The sequence below is a fragment of the Paroedura picta genome, chromosome 2, assembly GCF_049243985.1.
Source record: "Paroedura picta isolate Pp20150507F chromosome 2, Ppicta_v3.0, whole genome shotgun sequence".
Classification (NCBI taxonomy): domain Eukaryota; kingdom Metazoa; phylum Chordata; class Lepidosauria; order Squamata; family Gekkonidae; genus Paroedura; species Paroedura picta.
This window is the reverse complement of record NC_135370.1, coordinates 98,580,285-98,603,844: the sequence shown is the minus strand read 5'-3', so window position 1 is coordinate 98,603,844 and position 23,560 is coordinate 98,580,285. Positions and strand designations below refer to the sequence as shown.

The following is a 23,560-nucleotide window of genomic DNA, read 5'->3' as shown; positions in this document are numbered from 1 at the left end:
CACACTACACTGCTGTTTGCTTGACTATAATTTACAAATATGCAGAAAACTGTATATACCAGCCTTCTGGTTCCTCCATTGTAGAGTGCAAAGTTCCCTCATGCTTAAGCATTATACTATTACCCATCCATGCCCCCATTTGAGGATATCTAAATGTAAACAGAACAATGCAATTAGGGAGCCATTTCAGCTCCATATGGACATGGCAACTGCAGTGGGCCTGAGCACGGAGGAGGAGGAGGAGGATGGTGGCCCCCAAGAAAAACACTGGCTGCTGCTCTGGGTCTGGAGCACCTGCTGGCATCCTTCCCTGGTTTGGCTGGAGCTGCAGTTGCTGCCAGGTGCCATTCCAGGCCCTGATGTGATAGGAATGATCACTAGCAGCCAGGGCCGGATTTTCCTATAGGCCAACTAGGCTTCAGCCTAGGGCCTCAAGATCAAGAGGGGCCTATATTCCACATTTTTTATAAAGGTTAGTACCAATCACAACATTTCATTTAACATATTGATATATATCACAGTATGATGTATTTTATTATCTCTCATGTAATTTACAAACTTAAAAATAGGAGGTGAAAGGGCCATTTGGAATACCCTAGGGCCTCTTTTCATGTAAATCCGGCCCTGCTAGCAGCCAATGGGAACCCAAGCAGAAACAGAGGATGCCAGATGCCATTGCAAGCCCAGGCCCAGCAATGAGAGCTGCTGGCAGCTCTGTGGGTCCAGGTGTGGTAGTGAAGAATACTGACAGCTACTGCAGACTGAGTGGTAGGTGATGGGGCCTGGAGCCTCACCAGCCTCAGTGATGGGGAGGTATAGGATTCTCCTGTGAGTTTCTCGCCCCCTTCACTGAGCTCTAAGGAGGGAATCGGCAGTGGTGGGGGTAGGGATCCCCTTGCAAGTATCACAGATTTTCTTTTCCCCCTCCTACATTTAGCTGGGCCATGCCTCCATTGTTCTTCCTGTGGTTGCTGCATTCACTTACCCCCTCCCCCAGTCACTCTGGCAGTAGAGCTGGTCAGGAAAACAAAAATCAACATTCCACCTCAGCACTTCTCCCTTCCCTTGGCTTGAATTGGCTGTACAGTAAGGGGACAAAAAGCTGGAAATAAAGCCCTCTCCAGCCTCCTGCTCCTTCAATGCCAGCTGGAGCTTCACACAACCCCCACTTCTCCCCCACACGCTCTAGCTGAAAGGCACCTACAGGTGCTGGCACAAGCCCCCCCCCCACTCAATCAAGCATGAAGGAGAGAGGAGAGTGACAACTAGAACAATTCAATTGCAGAAGACAGTGTTTTAGTGAAAGGTGTTTTGAGTCAGAAAAAAAGGAAATTTGTAGATCTGTTGCAAGATCCTGGTTCAGATTGATCAGAATTTGGCAGGATTGAAAGGGGAGGGGGATGTTAGCGCAGGCAGTACCTAGGTTGTCCAAGCCTAGATCTCTAATCAAGTTTGTTTTCTATATTAAAATGTAAAAGACTGGGATAAATTTCTACCCAGTTACATTTCTAAGAGTTCTAAAACTTTTAAATCTTAGAACATTGTCACCCACACATTAGTAAACAATATCCCCAAATAAAGCCACTACAGTTTTCTTTCTGTACACAGAAAAGCTCATTTGTGTCTGGGGGTAACCTAAGCACCCCGGTACTTACCAAACATGAAGAGGACTGGGCCAGCTGGAGAAGCCTACTTGGCTGTAAATCTCAGAATTCAGCACCACTGTTGTCAGTCAACCGAGAAGGGCAGCCCACACTTCAGATGGTAAATTCATTTCAAACAGGACCTTTCAAGAGACACTGGCATGCCCAACTCAGCAGGGCTTGGAGAAAGAGGAACAGCTGCCATGTGGGGTGACCGTGAGCCTTAATGTGCCAGCACAAACTGGCCAGGTGGAAGCAGGGCAGCCATTTAGACTAGGTGGTGGGTGAAGTTGGAGTCTAGCCTGGCTGAGTCACACCCAGATAGCTTTAGCTCCTGCCAGTCAATCAAGAGTATGGTGGGGCAACCATCAGAAAGGCAGCAAAAGGAAATGGGGCATACACCAACAAATCTCCAACAGGGTAAGGGCCTCAGGCCTCAGAGTACAAGTCAGCCTGCCTACCAGCTAACCAGCTACAGAAAAGGGCAGTAGAAAGAAAGGAAGGAAACCTACAGAAGGATTAATCCCCTTCTAGTCTGAGGTCTGTTGAGTCTTCCAAAGGGAAGTTGTGTTGGTCTGACATACTGATGACATTGTGACAGCCCCAGAAATACCATTTTGACTTTGGGGTACTTATTAACCACAGCCTACTAAATTTGTTCAGAGTTGTTTCCACAGGAAACAATGCTCTGATATAGTGGCCTATTATGCATGTATCAGTTATTTATTTATTTATTTATTTATTTATTTATTTATTTATTTATTTATTTATTTATTATATTTATATACCGCCCTCCCTGGGGGCTCAGGGCGGTTTACATAAGAACAAACAACAATACATAAATACATAAATATAAATAAATACATAAATACATAAATATAAATGCAGTCATTTTGCCAACCCTTTTAAATCATCCTTTAATTTTTTTTAACATTCCCATTTATGCATGAGCTGTAATGGGTTTTCCCCCAGTGATTGTGGACCTCAAAAAGCTCCTACAGTAGGGAGATAAGAGTTTGAAGAGAAAATTCCGTTGCGAGGCAACGTCATTCACATTCCAATTAACGTTGTCTGCAATTAGCATCTCAATTGTAGCCAGTATCTTTAAGACAGAGGGCCTTGGTCTGAGGAAATCAAGCTATGAAGGACTGATTTCTGGGGGAAATTGCTCTTACCTGGCTACCAGAGAGCCACCTTGAGTTAAGGTAAAGCCCCTTTATTCTTAAGAAAAAGGCACATGGAACACCCAGGCTATTCTCAGGCTATTACAGGCAATGGGTGACTGAATCAAATTGCATGTTCACCTGATCACTGACACTGAGGAAGCAGAAGTCAGCAGCAGGTGCCCTGAGCCCCCCCTCCCCCGGCCCGTCACTGATCATAGGTAGAGCTTTGTAGTCTTAGGAGCGCTTGTGCAAGGCTGTAGAGGAAATGCATATCACAGCGTAATTTTTGCTAATTTACATAGCAGTAAAGTTGGCTGGGTTGCCAGGGCAAATGATATGTTCATGTGATCACTGACAAAGGCTAAGTACCAGCAGTTAGGTGCTTGAGCTCCCATTGGTAGATGAGGGACTGCGAGCAGAAAAAGAGAGGAGACAAAAAATACGCTAATCCAAGATTGTTCCCAGTGCCACAGCACACAAAAAGTCGCTGTAAGGATAGTTTCAGAAGCCTCGCTGATAAAATGCTTCCAGAACTGTGACCATCGTTTGCAATGCAAAAAAACAATGAGTTTTATACTGCAAAATTGGTGCCACATTAAGAATTTAAAAATAAGACGCCATTTTGGCAGTCTTCTTGTGAGTTTTCCATGATGCATAATACACCAGTGTCTTCTGTTAATCAGGAAAACATCTTCCTCACCACAAAGAATTATTCTCAGGGTAGTAAAATACTCCAGACCAATAACATTTTTTTTTGCATCATGTGAAAGTGTGTATTTTACAATTGCTATATACCATGAGCATGGAAACAATGTGTTTCTGCCACCACCACACATGCAGAAATCATTGTGGGTCCCTTTTCTACCCTAAAATACATAGGAATTTGGTTAGTGGTAGAAATATATCCCAGGATACAGTAAGTGTAAGTTTTTTAACGAGTGCAATTGAAGTGCTAGCAATATTTTGTATTGATTTCCCCCCTTTAAAAATGTGTATTTATAAAAAGAACCCTAATGACTTTAGGATAAATGCCCTTCCCCCTCCCCCAGGTTTCAGAATATATGAGAAACTACTGCAAATAAAGAAGAAAAGGCAAAAGTTGTTAGATAGTGTTCTATTGGAAACCCTGAGAACTCGTCAGCATTTGTTCTAAAATGTTACTATGTAGCAACATTTTAAAAACAAATGTGCCATAGGTTAAGAAAAAGTGAATATAATTAAAGTGTCATGAGAAACTATTTATTTATTATATTAATATATTTATATACTAGCCAATGAAAAAGTTTAATGTTTCTCCAGAACACTGTTTCTGGTTCAAAAAGAAGAAAGGATGCAATATTGACAGAGAACTGCATTTATTTTTTTACAGCCAAATGGGGAAATTAAACATTGCTCTGTGCAAAATACAAATTTCGTGTAACATTTAAAAATAGATCTTAAAAAACTAGCAAAAACTATCAAGTTGAAGAAACAAACATCAAAACTGAAATAATTGAGGAGGGACAGAATCTTTGCTGGCATTGTTTAAGAGATGAAGAATCTGCAAAAGAAATGAATAGAGTATAGCAGAGATTGTTGCTGCAAATATCAAATCCTGATCAAACATGCAGAGGGTTTAGTCGCTCACAGCAAACAAGAGTATCACTCTGTTAGAAAACCCTACACCCTCCCTAACTATTCTTTTTTTACTCCAAGTTTGACTGACATTTAAGAAGATAAATAATGTTGCTGGGTATTGCTGTCTTCAAGATCTTCAGTGTTGCAGATAGTTCAATGATCTGCAGTGTATTTTAACAACATAATCTTCAAAGCGATACACAATTTAAGGGCAAGGGCTTGGAGGGGATTTCATACTTAGTTTCCCTGAATAGCTTCTTTTTTCCGGGCCTACCACCTTAACTAGGCCTGTTTTTGAAACAGTGGGTTGTGATTGTTGAGCAAAGGATCATTTTACAGCAGAACAACAAACTATTCGGATTTTTTTTTAAAGAAAAGGACTGACCCACTGTTTATGTACATTCCAGTGTAGAAGGTGAAGAGGGCTCCCCTTTAAGGAAAGATAAGAGTATTGGGGCAGCAGTACTAGAAGTGTGTTGTTTTATGGAGGAAATGCATGGGTGACTAAATATTTGGCCTCTCCGAAACTTCTGGAACAAGACCAGACGTGGAGAAATGGGTGAATACGTTGTTCATCACTGGTGATAATCACTTCAACTGCCTGGCACATGCTTGTGCCAACAACAAAACAATGGGCCACATTAGAGTTCAGCGTCATTGGCTGGGCTTCTGAAGTTGGGGAAGGGGGGGGGCTAGCTTGGCACCTTGAGGTGCTGCTAAAATATGACAACCCTACTCTTTGTTGCACAACAATCACTGTCAAACTAAATGTATCTACCACACACCTAGGACAGTGACAAGAGTGTTTCTGTATTCCTAGAAATTTTTTGAGTTCTAGAAGTATATAGTATTTTTTCCAGCAGAGGTTTTTAATGACCTATTCATTCATTTGCATAGCAGAAGTGTTTTGATATCAGTCTTATGGCTTGTTTCTATGAGCTACCATAGCATTTTATAGTGTCAGAAAAGACTGGGACCAGAGTCTAGCAAGATGTTTGATAGGCTCTGTCCATTTGCCAAGACTTTTATGCTATTTCTTGTGGACAGAAAGCATTTCTGGGGGAGGGGGTGTGAGATATAATCAGACTTACCAATCAAACAAAGTAGGTAGAATTCTTTGCTTCTTTTGAATCCTCATCACAGAATATATGACACTTACACATAAGTGCTTAGGACTGAATGTTTCTACAGCTACTCTAATATAACACTGTCGAATATCATGCCTGGTATTAAAGCAATATACCAGCACCCAAAGCAAGTACATCAAAATTTATTACAAATTCAGTATGCCCATTTTCAGTGGAGCAAAGTTTGTTCATTACTTTAAAATTAGATAATTGTAGTTTAATCTTAGAAAAGAAGCAATCACATCTTTTATTAGAACAATTTAATATTTCATTTGTTTCTTTTAAAGTCACTTTAGTCCAAGAAAAATGTACATAATCCTAATCCCAGAGAGCTTTGTCAAGATAGAAAAACCACTATACCTTGGAAAATATTTACTTCTTGATATGTATTTTAGTATGACCTAGATGCACTATTACATCCTCTGCCCATCAAACTATTGCAAATAGAAAAATGGAGATTTGATTTAGCTTATATCTATAAAATCTGAGGTTAGAAATAACTTGAAACACATGCAGGTGCTAAGAGAGATCATTATTCCTTTCCTGATAAATAAGCCATGTTTAGTCATTAAACTACATGTCAGCTGAAGACAATCATGCAAACTCTTATCCAGGCACACACATGCACGCACACTAAACTAAGCAATCATCTTACAGCAGGAAAGGTTCAGCCAATGAGTGGGTGTAGCACTGGAATGTTGAAATGAACTAAAGGCAACATAAAAGATTGGAAGATTATAAAAAGAAAGAGCTTAAAGGACATAAATAATTTTCAACAAAGCAACCTTCCTTCATTGGTGAATGACAGCATTCACCACATCTGCTAAATTCAAGTCAAATATCAGCAATGAATATAAGACAGTTACAGTAAAACTTCCATTATTTGAAACTCTATTGTCCAAACCACGTGCATTTGAACAGTCAAGTTGCTATGGGTCAAAGTAAACAATACTTCCATTTATTTCAGGATACCTTTGCACATATATCACCCAGGTAGAATCCATATTTAGCTTGGACAACTGTGTCTCCAACGGTTTTGCTTTTTGAATGGTGCCTAAATTTAGTGTGCTGCTGAAAAACAGCCCAAATTATATGTAGTACTGCATTTTTTAAAAAGTTCACACATATATACATTCCAGAAAGCATTGTGTTAAAAATGACTTCCTAGAGAACTGAAATTTTGATTACCCTGAAATAGATACATTTTTCTCCTCCCCACATTTGATTTAAAAAGGTTGATAGACATTACAAGTCTACTGACACATTTTAATTGGCAGTAACAATTACCTGCCTTAATCAATGACATCCTTTGTCATGTTCCCATTTGCCAAAAATTATTTGGTATAGAAGGCAGCAGTTTAGATTAGGCTACTCAACATGTACTCCTTACTGTACTTTTCATGAAGATCATGGCATACAGTTTCCTACTGTCTACTGGCTATGTACTATTGTGAATAATGTGCGTGACTTTTCTACTGCTATTTCTGAGACTGGAAAGCCTGTTTTGGGTCAGGGAGGGAACTATCACAAGTCAGGAGCTTGTTTTATAACCAGTTGATAAACAAGCTTATGTAAACTTGGGTGGAGTATAAAATGCAGACAAACTTTTTTAAAATATGCCTTTGTAAATCTGAAAGAGGAATGGCCTTAGTTTTTCTGTTAAATTGGAGGAGGCTTGAACATTTTAAATCCAAGATACTTATGCTTCCTATTACTTCCATGTTTGAAACATCTGCAATTTCTATCACATTTGGCGTGCAGCAGCCAATTCAAAATCCTGATTTCCTCCCCTCAGCAGTTGTTTGATGTACTAAAAACTGAATGAAGTATATAAACAATGTGCCAAGTGGACTGTGATGGATCATACAAAAGTTTAACTTACAGTCAGAAGAAATAGATGACATTGAATAAAAACAACATTGAATATAACCTTTTGTCCCCTAACATATCAGGTCTAGAGAAATATCTTACGTGTAAACCAATCCTTAATAGTGATACAGTACTTTCAAGGAGCCACTGCAACTGCTCATTTTAAAAGAACTTATTTTCAAGTAAGTGTGCTGAGCTAGTAGCAGCAACGGATGGGGCTTCAGCTTCCAAATAAGTGTGCTTAATATTAAGGTGCAAGATAGAATAACATCTTATCTCATACTTAATAACAACCCAACGCGTCAAAGGATGACTGAGGATGACCCTTATAAAGTGTAAATTGCGGAAGATACATGTTTCTTCTTGGTCATCATTGCTGGCCTTTTAGTTACCAAGGCATATGCATTCTGTTCAATTGAAAGCAAATGTTGTTGCTTTTTTACAATACAACTGAAAATCCAGAGGCAAACTCTTTGGGGCCATGTACCAACACTTTTTTTTTCTTTAATCAAAGACAAAATAGTTTCACTCTATTTTAAGAGTGCCAAGGAACCTCTTCAAATGTGTGCAGATGCTTGCAAACAGACTGTGGGATTTTATTTTTTTTTGCAGTTTCTCTCACATCAACTCTCCTACATCTGATGCTTCTAAAAGTTATATGCTGAAGTAACAGCTTGCCCAGTGGTGCAAGATGGCTAATTATCAGGAATTGTTGGTAGCTGCCCCGTGTGCTGTTTTCCCACCCTACCCTCTGTATGGAGGCATACTGCAGTATCACAATGTGTGTAGATTACAACATTTCTTTCTGTACCATCTCTCAAAAATTACTGAAATAAGAGATAACAGTTGGATAGAGTGAAATTCTGGCTCTGAATGGCTTTCATTCATTGAAGGTTCTATTTTAATACTGGCTAAAACATACCGCCTGAATCACAAGTCCTAAACTGCTTTCTATTTAGGAATATCACACATGCCTCCTGCAAATGTTTACCAGGCTTCCAAAAGAAAAAAAATGCTATGCTTTTAGGTACTTATAATTAAAGTCAAATATGGCTTTTAAAAACACCATGTACTATATATTACAATATCTATAGAAACTCCAGGCAGGTGCCAGTGCCTAGCATTAGTTCTCACCTGTCAGGACCACAACCCAAACTCTACAGTTTCACCAGTGTCTACACTCGTAAGTGAACTACCAAGTCAGTTGCAAGATCCCAGCTTGAAGATCTCTCTGAATTATTTCATATATATTTATTTCACTACATCATTTTATAAAAGGGGATGATCTGGGTGAGGGTTAATCATAGGATTTTAAAAATTATCTAGAAATAGCTCTCATCAACATTAGTTGTATGCACTCTACTTGTATAACTGATGTAACTGCCATGTAATTTGGGGGGAAATAAATACAGGCTATTCATTAAACACTGATTTAGTCTACTTTCTTTAAGTAACCTTCAACTCAACTAAGATTTGCTCTTTGATTTTATTCACAAATATGACAATATAGGCCCCTGTGTTTACAAAGGATATCCCAAAGAGGAATTTTAAAAAGGCATTCTCAGAAACATTTTTCATTTTTTAAAGTTGTTTAAGTAAACATATTTTGTAGCCCCATAGCACAGGTGAAGCAAAAGAGGAAAGGAAAAATAAAGAATGTGCCATATTCAGGTTTCAAAAACCAGTCTTGCTACAGATGCAGAAATGTATGAAAGAACTTTCTTTCACAGTCTAACACAAGATAAAATGTAAACAAACAATTATAAAAATCTGGTTATAATGGGAATTGGAACAAAGAAAAAACTATAAAACTAATTCTTCATATTGTCTGTATAGTTTAGAAATGTATCTGGACACTGGCCTTCAAGATATAACAAAAAGTCTGAAATGATCTAAAGACTGTATCATATTTATCCAATGGACCTCATGGCTCATTTAGAAACGCCTACTGAATTGTAATGTGCAAGTATAATCAGAAGGCTGCTTGTTTTGGAAATCTGAAAGGCACAACAAAGCTTCAGGAAAAAAATTCAAACCCTAAAGAATTTTTTCACCAGTTCAAGGACATTTTCACAAGATAGTTCCACATCCCGGTAAATATGGGCAAGCAATTCTTGAAGTGCACACAGGAATGGCACACTGAAGCTTAGGAGTTCATACAAGTAGGTATAGTTGTATGCATTGTCCCTGAAATGAAGACGGGTAGAGTGCAGAAAACCATGCATCCAGTTAGAGAGGCGTCTTGGAAGGTCAAGCAGATCCCTTGTCACCTTAAGAGGCCAGCTTAGAGCTTTCCTAAAGAATGAAGTCAGGATACCTGGTGGTTGGGCCTCTGGGTTGCTTTTGGCAGCAAAACTACATTCTGTGGTGGTTTCTGCAGACATGGGCTCCTCTTCCCTCCATAATTCCATTTCCGCCTTTAAAGGGAAATATTTAAACATTATATCTAGCACCATAATTTCAAGCCCAAAGATATGCTTTTAAAAATTCTTCAGAAACAAAGGAAAATACAGCTGCTGTATGATGTCATTCCATACTCTTTTCTATTTTTTAAAAAAATCCTACCTTATTGTCCATCTGCTGTCTTTGCCTAGCACCAAAAGAAATGGCAGGGCAGATTTGGGCCCTTAAACTCTTCTTCTACCCCACCCTCGTATACAGGGCCCACTCAGTTGGGCTAGCTGGTTTCCTATATCTGGGAGTGGTCCTGGAGATGACACTGAAGGAGTGGAATTATATTTGTCCAGGCATCTGAGTCAGCTATATCAGGTAGCTTTATAACACCCTATGTAATCCTTTATTCTTTGCATGGGAGCTTTGGACACTTAATCCCCCTGTGACTTTTTCTTTTCACTGCAGCTAATTTTTTAAAAAACTCATTAAAATGTTTTCCAGTCTGGCGTGTCAGGCTAGGCAAATGAACCCTGTTTAGGCTCCAGGGCAATCAGTTCCATGTGCCTAGGCAGTTCATGTGGAGTAACTAAATCAGGAAAACAACCCACCAGCATGGCTTTCATGTGGGAAAAACAGCTGGGGAGGTGGGAAGAGTAAGGAGTCTTTCCTTCCTTCACTGAACCATTCGAGCCCATTTGAGCTCTCTCTTTGGATAGGCTGCTGTGTAGTTGTGGAAACCTGGACCCAACTATTTAAAAACAGTACCATGTGGCTTGACCATGAGAGAAACTCTACAAGGACATGGGTCGTGTTTCACCTGGAATATCCCCTGAACAAAAAACAAGATAGTGTTTGTGCTATTTCTATTCATTTCAACAGTTTAAAGAAAATAATTTTAAGGCTAAACTATATATGATGCAGAGTTATGTTTCTTTTCCATGACTTAAAACTACAACATCTTAAAGGATTTCAAAGTTAAAACAGCAGAAGAGTAGCCAAGATGGGACAAGCAGGGAACTCCATGTCATACCCAGCATCATCCTTTGTGGACCAGTCTGTCACCTGCTGGTTGCTGATTAGCTTCTTGGCACCATTTGTAACAGTTTGGGACCATACTTCACAAGGGACCACTATTTCTCACATGAATCTGCCTGCCAGTTATGATAAACTATAGAAACATGCAAAAGAAATGCTGTTATCCCCTTCCATCTATGAATCTGCATTTGTACCATACTGTACCTATACTGGTTCTGAAGAACTGGGACACTGTTTCTTTTCCCCCAGGCTTTTTGTTGACTTTGTGAACAGGAGTTCAGGGAAGTTCATTTTTTTTTAACTTTGTTTGGCTTCATTTTTATGATCCCCTATATAACCTCTTATGTTTTTTCTTGCACTGGTTCTAGATGCTACAGTTGTTTTTTTATTGTGAGTCTTTTAATCTTTTAAAATTTTGGTTCTGGTACTTCCCCTAGGATGTATATGCAAAGAGACAATAAATAATACTAATGCACACGTTCTTAAGTTTCTCCTTTCTCACTCCTCAAACATGTAGCATTTCTCGTATCTGCTAAGGGTGTCAAACAAGGCTGTGTCCTCACTCAACTTTTCAGTTTCTTTTTGAATGATATGGCACAAAACTTCAGATCTATCAATGATCATCCTCCTAAATTAGGATTGTATCCAACTCCTTTATTGCTTTATACCAATGATACTACCATCTTCTCTTACACTAGAGGCCTGCTAAAATATTTAATTTTTTTCATATGTACTGTCTAATTCTCTATTCATAAATTATTTGAAATTGAAACTGTTCGTATTCTCTAGTTGCTGGAAACCAAAGAAATTGTTTGTGAGAAATAAGGAAATCAATCAAGTTAAAAGTTTTAAATAATTGTTCATCACTTATAATTATAACCTTAATTGGTCAATCCATTGAACCCAAACAATAAATTTTTCCAAATGTTCCTATGCTCAAATGAAACCATTTTATTTTCTTAAATGTAACCAATTTGTTCCTGCAGTAGAAATTTTTAATGCTAAAATCTTATTGCAAAAACTATATGGCATGCCCTCATGGAAAAAGCATTCAATAACCAATATTGAAGGTGTCCATGCAAATTACTTTTGTCAATTCTTAGGTGCCTCTATGCGTGCCTTATTCTGCTATTTATGCAGAACTGTACCAGCATTTTTGGGGAACTAAGGCCTGGATCATAACCTTTAAATACTGTCTTAAAATATTCTTTAGAGCTGAGCTGGGTTGTTGAATTTTTCATTTAAAAATGACTTTCATTGTGCCTCTTGGTTTTCTGTTATTGAATTAAAAATCTCTCAAACTGGACTATTGGTCCAATGAATCATCCATCTTTCATATCATAAAACAGAGACTCTTGGATCTTGAATTCCCAAAACTGTTTGACTCTCAAAATCCTATATGTTCTCCTGCTCAATCTGGTTTACAAATTCAGCTAGGAAAGATAGCTCATTTCTTCCATAATTTTTATTCGGAGCTTTTTTGTTGGGCAGGATGAATATTCTCCCCTCAAAGGTGTTAGTCGAGAGATATCATTAGGTTCCATTTCAGGAGGCTATCTTTCTGTTCTGTAAACTCACTGGACACAACTCAACACATCATTCTGGATGGCCAGCTTTAGGATGTTCTGATGTTCCCCGTAAATGATTCCTTTTCCATTAATTAAAATCCAAATGTCTTGTGAATAAGGAAAATGCACTCCATGCATCTATTAAATGATAATTCTTCTGAGATTACAGCCATATTCATTACATTTTTAGTTGAAGTATTGATAGCCAGAAGTAAACTCTTTTAGTATATTACTGTTTTTTGTTTTGTCTATTTATATATTCACTTGCTCTGACCTTCTGCCATACTTTGCAATATTCTGGCATGTCAATAAATATGAGTGAGTGAGTGAGTGAGTGAAGCATTCATATCCTTGGAACTCAAAAGATTATTTTGCCATGTTGAAGAAAAAAAGGCTATGTGGAAAACATACTGGAAAAATTAATCTTTAGTTTGTAGATTCAATAATAGCAACCCCAGTATTATTTTATATCTAATGACTCATTCTGACACACACAGTACATCATATATTGTACCTTTTATTGGCAGACTTTATGCGAAAGAGTCAAGCTCCAGCTGCTTAAAGAATAAATATCTTTATTGTGAAGAGAGAGAGAAGAGAAAGACTCATAGCAGTCTGACTGACTAACTGTTGTTCTTCATCTGAAGGCAAACAGGAAGGAAGTATGTTCAAATGAACAGGAAGTTTCCAACTGAGTCAACCAGGGCACAGGAGGAGATTATTTGAAAAATACCAGGAAGTTCCTGATCTAAATATGCTAACTACACATCTGATGCCCCTTATAGGATATCTTCATATAGGATATCTTCTTATCCTTATAGGATATCTTCTTAAATCATGCATACTACAGATTTGGCATATTCCAACATCTTTTAAGACCATAGAATAGAGAGGTTAAAGGTTAAAGGTTTTAAGTCAATGCCCATAATGATTCTCATGCTGGATCCACATTCTCTTGGCAAATGGATTTTGATTGCCTTGGGTTGGGGGCTAGTCATATCATTACTTGGGTTTAGTAGTATTCATAAGTCAAAAGGGTTTATGAACATAACTTCTAATCAATTGCCATCAATATTTACTTAACCTTTTCCAATAAATTTCAGCTTTTGCCTATCAATTGAATGTACATGTTTTGTAAAACCATACATACCATACATACCTTTTCATGAGTCTTTAACATAGCTCTCCTCTTCCTGTGTTTATTATTTGTTTTACATTGTGCAAAATGAGACTTGCAATAAAATTTATCTGAAAAAGAAGAGGAATCACATTCTTCACTTTTTTCAAAATGAAATCAAATTTTAACTGACTGGGAATAAACTGATTCATGTGAAAATATAATGGTGGAATCCAAAAGTTCACACTCAATGCCTACACATTTTTCTTCAGTGATATAATTTTTAGGTGTACTTAGCTATCTTCCTTCTGTCATCTTGTATTATTACTAACAACCAAACTGAACATAATACAGAATATACAAGATTAGATTCTTCATTTGATTTAAACAAGATCTAAACAGCTGCAAGAGGGCCAAATCAGCTATGATGCAGAGCATTACCCCCCTAGCATAAGAAAAAAAAAAAAAAAGGTGACCAAGGAATATAGGTAACTGTATGTCTCCTCCATGAGACTAATAGCTTGTAGGATATCAACGGTTTGACTGAGGGACTCTGATCTTTTTTTCCTTTTGCCTTCAGTGGCAAAAGGAATAGCAATGCTGGATGGGAGAGCCTGTGATGATGGAGTATTTCCCACCCTCAGCTTGCATATAATATGTCAATATGTTTGCCCAGATTTTGTGGTAAAATTAGGTGCCTCGGCTTATATGCAGGGAAGCTTATATGTGAGTATATAAGGTATTCAATTAAATCAGGAAATTTATTAAACAACTCCCATTGAGCCATTTTCTGGACCCAATTTACTTTACTTTCCTCTCTAGTACTTTGATTTTTTTTTAAACACAACCTTTAAAACTCACAGAAGACCCTGACCATGGACTTCCTGTGTCCTGCCTAGCTTGATCCTATGTTGGAACACTACATGTTACCTTCTTTCCATTGTCATTTTTCTTTAAGTAATTAATCAGGAATTGCAACTTAAAACCTGATAATCTCAAAGATAGGATATATTCATACTATATGGAACACACTGGATAAATTACAACAGAGTACTTTCATTTTTTTCTCTCTTGGCTGTCATGCTTCCCACCAGTTCACATGGTGAAGTAGTGTGATGGCCTGGTTCAGAGGATTGCCTCCCTTCCTCTGCCTTTTTTAGTTGTTTGAGGAGAAGAAACATACAAACCAAATTCATATGCTTGGACAACTGCTGGGGGGATATATCTCACACTGTATATTGTCTACACAATGAAGTAAAGCTGTTCTCCACCATGCAAATCAAGCACTGTAAATATAAATTTTTATGTTTGCATACTTAAAACAGCAAAGCAGTAAGTATGATCATTTATTTTTGAAAGTTTGCAACTTGAATCGGCTTGAAGTTCTACTTTTTCCACCTGACATTCCTGTATCCAAACCCTATCATTTCTGGTGCTAGATTGTTTGGGGTTTTCTCTCAAATGCAAAATAGAACTGCTTTTTTAATGAGGAAGGGGAGGAAGAAGAGGAAGAAGACCACCTGAAGGAGTCTCCATGCTTTTGAAGTAGGTGGAACTGAGAGGGCTCTGACAATTATTATTATTATTGTTGTTATTATTATTGTTATTATTATTATTAGATTTATTTCCCGGCACTCCCTTGAGGCTCGTGGCGGGTCACAGCGTCCCAGAATCCCCATTAAAACCCCATTAAAACAATAATATGTTCTGTGAGAACAACTCTAACAGGACTGTAACTGGCCCAAGGTCACTCAGCTGACTGCACGTGGAGGAATGGGGAATCAAACCTGGCTCTCTAGATTAGAAGCTACCACTCTTAACCACTATGCCAAGTTGGCTCTGGTGTACAGCTGGGAAATGGCAAATTGCATACAATCAGTTCTACATATCTAAATGATCAAAATAGGCCTGCCTTACACTGGCAGTCATAAAGTGTTCTTAAATATAATTTTTCATTACCTTCTTCTGCATCGAAGGCATACATTGCCAGGCGGAGAGTAGACGAACATGTGGCACACTTGAAACATTCTCTGTGGAAAAAGTGGCCTTCTGCACTCAGCCGCTCCATGACATACACCCTTTTCTTGCAGAAACAGCAGATGTCACTCCCACCCATTGACTGGGGAAATTCTTTTTTCAGAGAACTCTGTAAATAAAAATTGCATATATGTAATATTCTTAAGATATAATCATATGAAACTGCTTGACTAAGCACCCCACTATTTTTGAAAAGAGAGATATATTGACAAGGTGGTCATGTCTGGGCCAGTCAGTGCAACAGTGCAATATGATGGTTACATAACACATTGCCACAGTACTACACCATGCCACACACTAATATAACCACCCTGAGCCATATGGGAAGGCGGTATAAAAATCAAACAAACAAACAAACAAATAAATAAACAAACAGGCCTTCACAAATAAGCAAAGAGCTGCTCACAGGGAGACATGACACCCTTCTTTCAGGGCTTGGAACTACAAAAGAAAGGTCATAAAGCACACCTGAATATGTGGCAAGCCAGCCTCATTTGATGGCTTAAAAGATGCACAGGCTTGCAACACCAAGACATTTTGATGTTGGACATCTAGGAACCTTAGGCCTCTAATAACTTCTCTCTCTGCCTAGCCTACTTCATAAGGATGTAAATAAGAATGAAGTCTTTAATATCCATAGAAAATTACTACTAGCACAGGAAACATAATTGATAGAATGCCTGTTGAAGCATTCTAATTTATGAATCAAAAATATAAAATCTGGGCACCACAGTGCATTTCCTGATACACCTACTCTTCTGCTGTAAGGTGTTCTACATGAGGATCAGCACTTGAAAGTTTAGAAGATTATCCAAAATGTAGATGCTGACGTGATTACTGGTATTACACCAGACCTTTGCGTGCTAAAGTTGAAATACTGATTTTTGTCTTTAAAGCCACTTTCAGTTTGGGCCTAAGATCCTTGGAGTATCTTTCCACAAAAAGATTTAGATAATCTTCTGACAGTTAAATTTAAGTTTGGGTTAGTAGCTACTATAGTTTTCTCAGTATATCTCAATGTGGAACCAGGTGCCTACTGAGGTTTACCAGGTTTGGAGCCTTTCAACATTTACTTGAACAATTTTTTTACTGAAAAAGATCTCACTGATTTTAATAAGTCTCAAATTTATCCAAAGTGAGAAGTACCCCTTACATTTTGGTTTCAATATTTCATATAAACAATGCAAAATATTACCTTCTAACGTTTAACTATATGTTAGATTCATTGTCAGTTTCACCCCTCACTCACCCATTCCAGCTTATATCCATACTAGGGGCAAACCTGTTGCATTCAAAAATACAATGCGTGCTAGATGGGGGGGGGGGTGTGGAAGAAATCTGAGGATGGCCTTTCCCTCCCCTCAAGACCTGGAAAGGCTGCTGGCTGGAGCCCCCCGGGCAGAGAACTCACCAGCAGGGGCAGCTCTCATACAGTAGGGATCTGCAGCCTCCAAACCTCAGAGAGAAGTGGAAGGAGGAGGGGGTGGGGAACCAGAAGGTGATTGGCTGGCTGCTGGACAGACAGGCAAGCCAGTTGGAGGAGGAGGCACTCAGGGGCAGGACAGCCGCCCTGAGTGGGTGTTAAGCACTGAGTGGCACTTAAGCCATGAGGCATGCTCCTCCTCCAAGGCCTTACCAGAAATATATTATGTGGAACAGATAGGTACATAAGATTTTCAGTAATTGCAAAAAGGTACACTTTAAAGAGCATTAAAACAATGCAAGTTTCCTTTCCACTAATACAGTAGCATCTGTAATCTGTTACAGTAAAATGTAAGCAGAGAAGAAGAAGAAAAAAACGGAGGTGAAAAGAAATATTTCTCCAAGACATGCAATGACAGAATGTACTGAGATTTTATCCAAGAAGAAGCAACAATAATGGCTTTTTCAAGATATTCCACAAACCATACTTTTAGGTCACTGATGTTCTGTTGAAGATTATGATTGAAACATATGTGCTAAAATCACTTCCTATATACAAAATGTAAGTGGAAACAAAATCAAGCTCACTAATACCCATTCATGGATCATTAAAACTGCAGAGAACACAAAGGCATCTAGAATCTAGTATAACCAACTATGATTTTAAAGGTCAATAAAATAATAATTTTAATGCTGGTTTGTTGGTAATATTTTTATCGGGATTTTAATTTTTTTTTCATCCTTGTTGATGTAATCTAAAATACATTGTGAGCTTCTATTGAAGCCATGGTGGTGATGTGGAATAAGCATATTTTAGATATACCAGCAGAGCCATGGAAGCCTGCTGGATGGCTTTTGACCAGTCACTTTATCAGTCTGGTCTACTTTACAAGGCTGTTGCTATAACAAGAAAAATGTAAGAGGGGAGTGTTATATAAGCTGCTTTGGGTCCCTATTGGAGTCAAAGGAGATACCTGCATATCTATCTAGACAAATAAATAAAATTTTCTATTCATTATGGACTCCTTAAACAACATGCGAAATCAGAGAATCTCCAACCTGACTTACCTTTAAAATAGATACGTGTGTGTCTGGGGGAGGTCCCAAATCAGAAGTGGCACACAGCACAATAGCAGACTTTCCTCCCTTGCACCAGAAAAAAAAAAGAGTCATGGGGGTGGGTGGTCTTGTCCTGCTGCCTGCTCCAAATGTCTGCTCACAAAGCCTGGATAGAGGTGAGGAACCAGCAGCAAGACAAACTCCCCCCCCCCCCGTGGCCATTTTTTCTGGTAAAAGCAGTATGGCATGGAAGGGGGAGAAGGCTGAAGCCCCTCCTACTGCTATCTTGTGCTTCTGAGATGATTTGGTCCCATGAACACTGTTCTTAATGTTATTCCTGGGTCAGATGAAAAATGAGAGACTGATTCATATTTGCCGTATTGTCTGAGACTTATCTAAAGGGGCCACTGCTGCTGTGGGGGAAGAATGCCAAACAGGGACCTGACTGGTGGGAGGGAACTCCCAGCCCTGGCATTCTCTGGGCAGTGTGTGTGTTGGCGTGGCCAAGTCAGGTGGCTGTTAAAAGGATGGCCTGACGTTGCTCAGCCTCTTTTCCCCCCCAGGGCGCCCAAAGATGCGAAACTCACCCTCCCTCCCTATAAATTCTTGGACCGTTTGTTAGATGTTGGGTTGAATTATTGTTTAATTGTCACAGCTGGCAGAAGTGGAGTATGGGAAGAATAAATTTTTGGGTGGCCAAGCTTGTGTGTTGGCCTCCCCTAGGTTTGGGGACCCCCTTTAGGGTCTGTGTGGATGCAGAGCCTGATTGAAGGCTAGCATTTTCAGGGGAGGGGGCAGGAGAACCCAACAGAGGCTGACACTCAGAGGGGTCACTCCATGTTGCCTTCCCCCCCTTTTCAGCCTGCTGTTATGTCCAGGATTTTGGGCTGGATAGCCAATGTAACCTGCTGAGGGGCAGGCTCCTGTGGGCTGCCTTGTGGTCAGCTGATCACAAGAGGGCAAGATCCTCTTCCCATGCTTGCCCTGCTCAATTTTGGAAAAGGCTGTGGCCAAATATTTTATGCTAAATTATGGTTGTCACTGTCCTTATCAGGCAGTCAATATCCCCCTGCAAGGCAATGCAAACTATTTAGCAATTCTAATCAAGAACTCAGAACAAAATGCCTTGCCATGGTGATAACAGACCACCCCAAGATCTTTCTTCTTGTAGTTTAATACCTGACAGCTGTGAGCAAAGGAAGAAAAAACTTGAGAAGTAGAAGAAGAATCAGGAGAAGAAGTAGCAGCTGCAGAAGCTTCATCCACTGGTTGGTTCTGAAGTCAACACAATATTAACAGCATTAAAAACACTTAATTCTACTAAAAGATTCAATTAATTTGCACAATTATGTCTTGGAATAAACTACCACTGTAAAGTATCTGTATTGGCTAGTATTCAGGAAGGGCCTTGATATATTGTGTGATGAACATGCCTAGGGCAGCTTATTTCTTTTTGATTTCCACAGCACTACAATCTGATTTTCAGATATATACATGTCTTTACAAGTGTCTTAAATGTAGTCAAAGGCAAAGAGTTAAAAACTGAAGCTCCGAACTCTTAACCTCTTATACTTTAAAAATCACTAGCTGCAACAGAATTTCTCAAAAGGCTGCACTCAAATTTAGCATGCTTATTCCATTAATTGAGGATTAAACCTTACCATTTGTAAAGAGACAGACAGAGGTTTCGGTCTATGATCGTTCATGTACAGATTGACAAGAACTTCTGCCACAGCACCTATTCCACGTGAAACCTTCCCTACAGTCATCTGACCAGCAGAGAGAGAGAGAGAGAGAGAGAGGATTGGAGGAAATAAGTGCATAATAGAAAGAATAAGAATTTGATTGAGGAAAAAGAAACAAGACAGTAAGCTGAACAAACCATGTGATAGAACAGATAGAATTAGAAAGATAAAAGCTTATCTAGAAGTGTAGTGTAATATTTCATGCAGTGAATGGCCTAAGTTTTCATGCTTCTACCAACTCCTTTTCATGCTTCTACCAACTTCTACCAATGAGTCTCTTGTGGCGCAGAGTGGTAAGGCAGCCGTCTGAAAGCTTTGCCCATGAGGTTGGGAGTTCAATCCCAGCAGCCGGCTTAAGGTTGGCTCAGCCTTCCATCCTTCCGAGGTCGGTAAAATGAGTACCCAGCTTGCTGGGGGGGTAAATGGTAATGAATGGGGAAGGCACTGGCAAACCACCCCGTATTCAGTCTGCCATGAAAACGCTAGAGGGCGTCACCCCAAGGGTCAGCCATGACTCAGTGCTTGCACAGGGGATACCTTTACCTTTACCTTTTACCAACTCCTTACTTTGTTCTGAAGTCAAAGTATTTAATAAAGTAGAATCTATGAAGATATATAGTATATATCCATTTTACAAAAATACTTGCTAAAATAAATGTAAGCTTATAGTAATACAGTGATGAGCAGGCTGGGAGTGAGAAAATTCATTATTCCCAGTCATTTCTACTCCCATATTTGTTCCACACTCACTGTTCTTCACCCTAATCATCACCTCTAAAATAAACAGAACATTAGTATCAGCTCAAAAGACAGTCATACACTAATTACTTTTAAATTGGCCTATTCCATTTACTCATTTGGACATGTTACTTGAATTTATTCACTGTTTTCTTAGTGCCCTTTGATAGAATGGCTGCCATAGTATATTGCACGGCGATGATGATACTCAGTGGCTCAGGAGCCAAATCAATCTCTTTGACCATGCCTCTTCTAAGCACTTTCCCCCAATACAGCACTGACCTAATGTTTCAGGAATGTCGGCAAGACTCTTGCCCATTGGGGTTTTGGTTGGCAGTTCATTCTCACTCTGAAATAGCTACCACCAGAAAAACAGCATAAACTGCGAAGCTCCCTGGGGTGCAGGCCTCACAGCAGGGATGGAGGTTAATGTTTCTCTTTTAGCTGATGGCAATTGCTAATGTAGTGATGAAGTTGTTCCTATTTGATTTGAATTAGGGTTGCCAGATCCACTGGACCAGCCAGTGGAGGATGGGGTGAACTTACCAAGAGTGGAAAGGGACGTTTGTTTTATTTATTTATGATGTGATTTATACACTGCCGCTCTCAATTTTCCCATCTAGGGGTGGTGGACAACAATATCAGACTTATAAAATTCCAACAAGAAACTTTAAAACATCCAGATGATGTAGGCAGGCTTCATTTATTTCCAGGCTTTTGCCTGCTTTTTCTCTTTTTTTTGGGGGGGGGGGTTTGATTCCCACAGCTTCCTGAAAGCCGTGAAACAGGGAAGGGCCACCCAAACCAAGGGATCTCCTGCCCCCACTTGGGGACAGGCAACTCTAAAATGAATACCAGCAAAATTAGGCTCAAGGCATCCAATATGGCTTGATCACAGTAGCAACATAACTCTAATTTTGAAAGATCTGCAAGTGTTAACCTTCAAAGCTCTCAGCAGTTTGGTACCATGATACCTCAAGTCAGGCATGTAAAGTTAAATATAGGGTTGCTAAGTGCTACTAAGTGGAAGGGGGAGACTGCTGGAAACCACAACCTTGTCAGGAGGCTGCATTCTGGCTGGCTTTCCTTGCTCCAGAGTTGACTTGGTTGATGGTCTTATCAGGATATGGAAATGTTTGCCTCTTTGTATAAATTACAGGAAAGTATGGCAAGCAGAAAGCAGAGCTATTAGGGTCTACTATGCTCTGCTTCCCCTGCGCCCCTACAGGCTACAGTGCAAAACTGCATTAGAAATAAATCGGGATGCATGCTGCATAACACCAGCTGCAGGGGCCCTCCAGCTGAACTAGCCCCAAGGATTTTGTTCCCTGGTAGTCTTGAGTGAATATGTCTACCAGCTCTTAGATGTCAGGACTAACATTATCTTGTGAAGTAGCCAAAATATTACCATAGCTTCACATAAGTTGCAGCCAACTTGCTTTAATTTATTAGTTACAATGGTTCCTTCCCAGAATTAATGTTCTACAAGGCCAGTGCATTATACTTTGTGAATGAAAGCTGAGCCAGAACATCCATGACAGTTCCAGTAGAAGTTGTTCAAACATCTCAAGAAATGAGCTAGGCTTTTTATAATTTGGCACACATTTTCTCTATATAAAACTTCCACAACTCTACAGTGAATGATAAATTCAAGAAACAGCATGATCCTTCAGCTCAATAAGCTTAAGTAAATATTTAAAAACAAAGACAGGCATAACTAGGTAAACAAAGGATGGGCAACTCACTACTCCAGCCAAATTCTAACTTTGAAGTCAACTAGCATTTGGCATGCTGCCCCACCTACCAAAACAATCAATGTCAACTTTAATCAATCATAATGGCAGCTGGTGGAGCAGCATACCTATGCTTATAAAGATTTTTTTTTAAGGGAAAGCAAGTGCAGATTAAGAACAATTCAAAAAGTGGGACAAACTTTGTGTCACATTTCTGGCCAAATTCATATGATAAACCAACACATCTTAGAGAAGGAGATTTTGTGAAAACATTTTCCAACTGACCACCAAATTATATGAATCAGGCACCTGTAGCCTTTTTAAAAAAACCTGTTCTGCAAACAACAGAACACAGACCCAACTTATTAAAACTGTAATGTGGAATTCTGAAGTGAAATTATATATTTGTTCAGAGTTTAAGATCTATTTACATGTATATATCCCCTGCAGAAGTTTGACTTTAAAAAATATTGAAGTGACAAAGCAGGCAAATAGGTTGAGGGCACAATGAATGTCTGGTTTAAAAGTTACGTCAACATATCAATCCTGACACCTGAAGGCACAACTTTGTTTTTTGAAATTAAACTGCATTAGGACATTACAACAGTCATGTTATTTGACTCTTCCGCTATCAGCTGCAATCAAGATTATACCTTTGAGAAATGTTCAAACTATGTTATACGAGTTACCATTATTAAAATGAAGATATTCTGTGGCATGCTAAAAAGTTTTCAAGTTTTCACACATTCAGAAATCTCCCTTTGATCTTTATTCACTGTAGGCTGTACTTCTATCTTATTACTCTTCTCTCCTTATAAAGTAAGTCATCACCAAATCCTGGCACTTTATTTCTCTCCTCAGAATTTCTAAGACCCACCCTTTGCTGCTAAATTTCTCATTCATTCTCTGCCAATATCATCTATATCACTGTTAATATCCTGCTGGCTTCTCTCCTATCTGTCCCTCTTAATAAAACAGCAAGGAGGGTTGGGATGGGCCGAGTCTGTGATCAAAACTCCCGGATTGGCCCCTTGGCCCCTGACTGACAAGTGGAGGGGCCAATCAGAAGGTTGACACAGCCAAGCCATGTGAATCTCTTCTTCACAACTCTCTGCAGATTTGAAGCCTAGTGCACAGCATTATTCTGCAGACAAAACTGGATGTTGTTGTGGAGGTTTTCTTTGTCTCCTGTTTCATCTGCACAACAACCCTGTGCAGTAGGCCTCAAGTCTTTCAATTCAACAACAACCTGTGTGGGAGGCCTTAAATGTTTCTTCTCTACCACGACCC

The 23,560-nt window shown here is 39.2% G+C and overlaps 1 protein-coding gene across 8 annotated transcripts in view; it reads right to left on the bottom strand.

Moving 5' to 3' along the window:
• MICAL2 (microtubule associated monooxygenase, calponin and LIM domain containing 2) overlaps positions 1-23,560 on the bottom strand; it is a 213,511-nt gene that overhangs the window by 67,989 nt on the left and 121,962 nt on the right. For 5 of the 8 annotated variants that reach the window (XM_077321819.1, XM_077321821.1, XM_077321822.1 and 2 more), the window contains 5 exons: positions 19,716-19,823; positions 19,234-19,329; positions 15,496-15,682; positions 13,579-13,667; positions 9,740-9,839 (listed from right to left, as the gene is read on the bottom strand). In XM_077321819.1, the coding sequence (XP_077177934.1) occupies positions 9,740-9,839; positions 13,579-13,667; positions 15,496-15,682; positions 19,234-19,329; positions 19,716-19,823 (580 nt within the window). Of the gene's footprint in view, positions 1-4,147; positions 4,350-6,208; positions 6,262-9,739; positions 9,840-13,578; positions 13,668-15,495; positions 15,683-19,233; positions 19,330-19,715; positions 19,824-23,560 lie in introns of those variants that run through there. The other 3 variants (XM_077321825.1, XM_077321826.1, XM_077321827.1) reach the window with 2 other exon arrangements.